We start from the raw sequence: 5617 nt of genomic DNA on the forward strand, positions 1-5617 counted from the left end.
AAGGCCGCCAATCAGAAGGCCGCGCCCTTTCTAACCGCCCAATGAGCGAGCGGAGCAGGGAGGAGTGGGTGGGGCGGCTCTTCCCGCCCACAACTCGCGGGCGCGCGAGGCCGGCCGGCGAAAGGACAACCCAGCGGGCCAATCGCAACCCGCGGGCGGTGGGGGAGGAGGCGGGCCTTCCGCCCGGCGGGGGGCGAGGGGGCGGGGGCGGCGCGCTCGGCGGCCAACGAGGGCGGCGGGCGGGCGGCGGGCGGCCAATGCGCGCCGAGGGGGCGGGGCTCGTGGCCGCCGCGGCTTCCAAGATGGCGGCGGGTGCGTGAGCGCGGCGGTCAGTCAGTCGGCGAGGCCGCCGGCGGGAGCAGGGCCGGGGGAACCGGGCCCCGCCGCCCGCCGCCATGAAGGGCAAGGAGCGCTCGCCGGCCAAGGCCAAGCGTTCGCGGGGCGGCGGGGGCGGCGAGGACTCGGCGTCCTCCTCCTCCTCCTCAGCGCGGGCCGAGCGGAGCGGCAAGAAGCCGAGCGGCTCCGGCGGCTCTAACGGCGGCAGCGGGAAAGCGGCGGCGGCGGCCTCCAGCGAGAGCAACAGCGGGAGCGGCCGGCGCGGCCCTCACCCGGACAAGGCCGGCCGCGCCGGAAGCCGGGAGTACGAGGCCGGGGCGGCGGCGGCGGCGGCAGCGGGCGGCGGGGGCAGCCGGCACGGCTACAGCGGCGGTGGCGGTAAAGCCGCGGAGGCGTCGCGGAGCAGCGGCAGCCGCGGAGGCGAGTCCCGGGCAACGGCGGCGGCGGCTGCCCCGTCTTCCTCATCCTCCGATTCGGGTGGCGGCGGCAGCGGCGGCGGCGGGGAGTACAAGACGCTGAAGATCAGCGAGCTGGGCTCGGCGCTGAGCGACGAGGCGGTGGAGGACGGGCTCTTCCACGAGTTCAAGCGCTTCGGCGACGTGAGCGTCAAGATCAGCCGCCTCCCGCCCGGTACCGGTGCCGCGGACGAACGTGTGGCCTTCGTCAACTTCCGACGGCCCGAGGACGCCCGTGCCGCCAAGCATGCCCGCGGCCGCCTCGTGCTCTACGACCGCCCGCTGAAAATCGAGGCCGTCTACGTCGGGAGCGGCGGAGGGAGCAGCCGGCGACGCAGCAGCCGTTCCCCAGCGCTGCTGGACAAGGAGTCTCCGTACGGCACGGCAGCCATAGGAGTGGCGGCAGCGGCGGCGGCAGCCGTGCGGCATCCTTCCGCCGGGGCGACGCAACGGGCCTTGTCGCCCGCCGGTAGCGGCGGGGCGTTGGGTTACCGAGACTACCGGCTGCAGCAGCTCGCCCTGGGCCGCTTGCCGCCTCCCCCACCTCTGCCCCGGGAGTTGGAGAGGGAGAGGGACTACGGGGGTTTCTACGAAGCGCGAGTGCGGCCGGCCTATGGGCTGGAGCGGGTGGCCAGTGTGGCAGCTGCTGGGGGTTTTCGTGGAGGAGGAGGGGGTGCTGGAGCTGCCGCTGAGGAGGAGATCAGCCCTGAGGATGACCAGAGGGCCAACCGCACGTTGTTCTTGGGCAACCTGGACATCACCGTGAGCGAGTCAGATTTGCGACGGGCTTTTGACCGTTTTGGGGTCATCACTGAGGTGGACATCAAAAGGCCGGGGCGCGGGCAGACCAGCACCTATGGTTTTCTTAAATTTGAAAACCTGGACATGGCTCACCGGGCCAAGTTGGCCATGTCGGGAAAGGTGCTCCTGCGCAACCCCATCAAGATCGGGTATGGTAAAGCCACTCCCACTACCAGGCTCTGGGTTGGTGGTCTTGGGCCCTGGGTGCCCCTGGCTGCCCTGGCCAGGGAGTTTGATCGGTTTGGCACCATTCGCACTATTGATTACCGCAAAGGGGATTCCTGGGCTTACATCCAGTACGAGAGCTTGGATGCGGCGCAGGCAGCGTGCACCCACATGCGGGGTTTTCCTTTGGGTGGGCCAGACCGCCGGCTCCGCGTTGACTTTGCCGACACTGAGCATCGGTACCAGCAGCCCTACCTGCAGCCTCTGCCCTTGCCACCCCCTGCTCATTACGAGCTCGTGGCGGAGGCAGCAGCTTTTGGGGCTCACCGGGGAGCCCCACCCGATCCTCTTCGGGGGGCCCGGGACAGGACGCCACCGTTACTCTATAGAGACCGCGACAGAGACCTTTATCCTGAGACAGAGTGGGTGCCCCCCCCACCCTCTGTACGGGATAGGAGTAACCGGGCAGCTGCCTATGACCCACTGGAAAGCCTCGAGCGCCGCCGGGACGGTTGGTCCTTGGAGCGGGACCGAGGGGAGAGGGAATTGGGTGGGAGTAGCAGGGATCAGCCTAGGAAACGGAGACTGGCGGAGGATGGAGGCCGGCACTTGGACCGCTCTCCAGACAGCGAACGCTCTTCTTCCTCCCGAAAGCGTCACTGTTTAGCCACAACTTCTCCACCGGATCGCAGCCCCGAGCTCCTTGGAGGGAGGGAGCGTTACAGTAGTGACCCCGAGCGCTCATCCTCCCGTTTGCTCCTGTTGGAGCGACCTTCACCTGTCCGGGAATCGCGCCGGGGCAGCCTGGAGCGGGGCCAGAACGAAAAGCGCGACCGCAAGAACTCCACCGAACGGGAGCGGAAACATCGCGCTTCCGCGGCGGCTGCTGCACAGGAGTGTAAGAGCCCAGCCAAAAAGGATGAACGTGCTACAGAAGGAGGCGGTGGAGGCTCCCGCCTCAAACCTCCTCCTCAGAAACAGCAGCAGGACGGAGCGTCGCAGGCCGGGGGAGCCCCCAAGCTGTGCTTGGCTTGGCAAGGGATGCTTCTGCTGAAGAACAGCAACTTCCCGTCCAATATGCATCTGCTTCAGGGGGACCTCGGTGTTGCCAGCAGCCTCCTCGTAGAGGGAGCGACTGGTGGGAAAGTAGCTCAGCTCAAGATCACCCAACGTCTTCGCCTGGACCAGCCCAAGCTGGACGAGGTCAATCGTCGCATCAAAGTGGCGGGTCCCAACGGCTACGCCATCCTTTTGGCCGTGCCTGGCGCATCAGACGGCCGCTCCGCAGCTGGAGCTGCCGAGGCCACCACCACCTCCACCCAGAGGCCGCTCAGGAATCTGGTGTCCTATCTAAAGCAAAAGCAGGCTGCTGGGGTGATCAGCCTCCCCGTGGGGGGTAACAAAGACAAGGAGAACAGCGGGGTCCTGCACGCCTTTCCGCCCTGCGATTTCTCCCAGCAGTTCCTGGACTCCACAGCCAAGGCGCTGGCCAAATCAGAGGACGACTATCTGGTCATGATCATTGTCCGTGGGGCATCCTAAGGCCCTTCATGTTCTCTGTACCCAACCCTGCCTACTCCTCCACACAGCCCCTCCAGCGTGTGCCAGGTGCTATGGGATACAGCCTTAGCCAGCCCTGTTGTTGTTTTAAATTAGATCTTTGTTTGTAGGTGACTTTCCCTGCCCATTTTTCTGTTACTACATATTTTTTTTTGTGTTCTATAAAGTTAGAAGCCAGGAAGTCTGGGTAGCCGTTAGCGTGAGTAGGGTATCTGGAGAATCCCCTCTCGTTGGGGGTAGCAGGGAGGCTAGGCCTGCTTTGATTTACAACAAAAGGAAAAAGAGAGAAAAAAAAAAGAGAAAAAAACAAAAAAAAAGAAAAAAAAACCTGGGGGAGGAAGGGGGGGAAAGAACAAACTCCCATCTTCTTCATTTTGATTCGTGTCCTTTTTTCATTTCATGTATTTTAAAGCAAGTTCAAGAGCTCCTCCTCCATAGAGCTACAAACCTCAAAGACCAGATTTAAAGCACTCGGTAGTTTAAATGGAAAACCACATACTCGCTAGCGGACTGGTGGCCACTCTGATTTGATTTGATTTCATTTCCCACCCCCCCACCACTCTGCACCCCGAGTCCTTGAGGTTCTGTGGTGGCCTCAGGCCTGTGGCCCTTGGGCATGTGTGATCCCTCTCCTCAGGAGCCTGAACCGTTTCTCCCTCCGAGCTGCACGGCTCGAGGTTGAACGTCTTTCAGGTGACCGGCTCTCGGGCGCACCGCAGAACACTGAATTCCTTTGGTGGGTGTTTAATGAGTTCAGCCAGCCCCTCAAAAATGCATGCACTGAAAGTATGCTTTTTACCAGGTGTATTTCTCCTCTTTCTCCGAGTTCTGTTGTATCCCACATATGCACTTTGGGTTTGTAGCAGCGACAATGTTTGGTAAATAGCTGAGGACTTTGTTACAAACCATGAATGTCTTGTGCTTACTCTGGTATGCAAGAAACAAGGAGGTGCTTTAAGAATAACCTTAGTTTATTGTGGTTTTTTGTTTTTACTGCCTTTTTAAATGTATATTTTTATTTTTTTTGTTTGTTTTTAAAGAGTTGCAGGTACAGTGGGGTCTGGTTCCACAGTGCAAACTCTGAGCAAGTGTGCTTCTCTCCAGAGATGGTTTTAATTCTGTGCTAATTTAATTACATAAAAGTTCTCATTAACGTTTTACCTCTTTGTTAATAGCAAGAAACTGCTGTCTGCTAGGGACTTTTCAGGTACAGCGCAGTGGGCATTACATGAGGTTTAGCATTTTATAGGTGTCTGGAGTAAAAGTGGTCTTAGCCTCTTGGGAGAAGTGTTCTAAGTATCCCGAGATGCTGAGGTTTGAACTCTTGTTCCTCTCTGGGAGGAAGCAGTTTTGCTTTTTTTTTGGAAAGAACTCAGTGAAGTTTTGCTTTCCCTCCATTCATTGGGCGCTTTTCTCCAGCTGGCTCTGCCTACAGGCGTTCCCGAGGCGAGAAGGGACCGAAATCCCTGTTGTTTTGTTGAACAACCGAAAAGGTGTTGCAGCTGGCTTCCAAACTGAAGCGTAACATCCGACTGTATCGATTTACAGGCCCCCCCCCCCCCCCAAAAATGTAATCTTGCACTTAACCCAGAATGTAGTCTTGCACTTAGCCACGTTTTCAGAGACTCGGGCACCGTAAGAGCCATGCTGCTTCGCTCAGCCCATCCTCCGCGATGCTCCTTGGGCAGCTGATCCAGGCACAAGTTGATCTCAGTTTGTGCCACGCAAAAATCGAGTTCAAAACACGGACTAGTAACGGAGGAGGAAATGTCTTGAATGTATTTTATGGGCCTGGTGGTTCTGAAGTGTGACTGTATTGAGACTCGGTGTCTCAGAAAATAGGAATTCCTGTCAATGCTGCTTTGCTGACCCGCTCGTCAGAGAGCGCTGGGGTTTAACTGGGCTTTCACTTCAGTTCTCAGGCTGGAATGAGTAATCATAGTCCCCCAAGCATCATGGTGAGCTGAGAACCTGAATGGCAGCTTATCTGGAGAACCCAGTGTGGTTTTACAGCGACTTTTCTTTCTAAACGGAGCCGTACAAGCCTCATTTAATGCTCTTAAATGTTTTGAGGGTAAAATCCAGCCTTGCTGGGTTGTCCTCAGTGTGAATGTAAGAGATGGCAGAATTCAGCTGTTCATCTTCCTATTAACAATGAGAATTTTTGGAAACGACCCCGATAATGCGAATAACTGTATGTTTTTTATTTCCAAGATGCGGCGTATTTACCACTCACTGCAGAGAATGTCTGTGTCAATTCTAGCAGGTGTCTGTTGTGTGTCAGCAGGTAATGAACGCTG

The 5617-nt window shown here is 58.5% G+C and overlaps 1 protein-coding gene across 1 annotated transcript; it reads left to right on the top strand.

The window, feature by feature from the left end:
- Positions 1-392: 392 nt before the first annotated feature.
- RBM15 (RNA binding motif protein 15) lies at positions 393-4125 on the top strand. The gene has a single exon (XM_084276006.1). The coding sequence runs from the start codon at positions 396-398 to the stop codon at positions 3297-3299; it is 2904 nt and encodes a 967-aa protein (XP_084132132.1). The 5' UTR covers positions 393-395; the 3' UTR covers positions 3300-4125.
- Positions 4126-5617: the final 1492 nt, after the last annotated feature.

This window comes from Gallinula chloropus, assembly GCF_964237585.1.
Source record: "Gallinula chloropus genome assembly, chromosome: 27".
NCBI lineage: Eukaryota > Metazoa > Chordata > Aves > Gruiformes > Rallidae > Gallinula > Gallinula chloropus.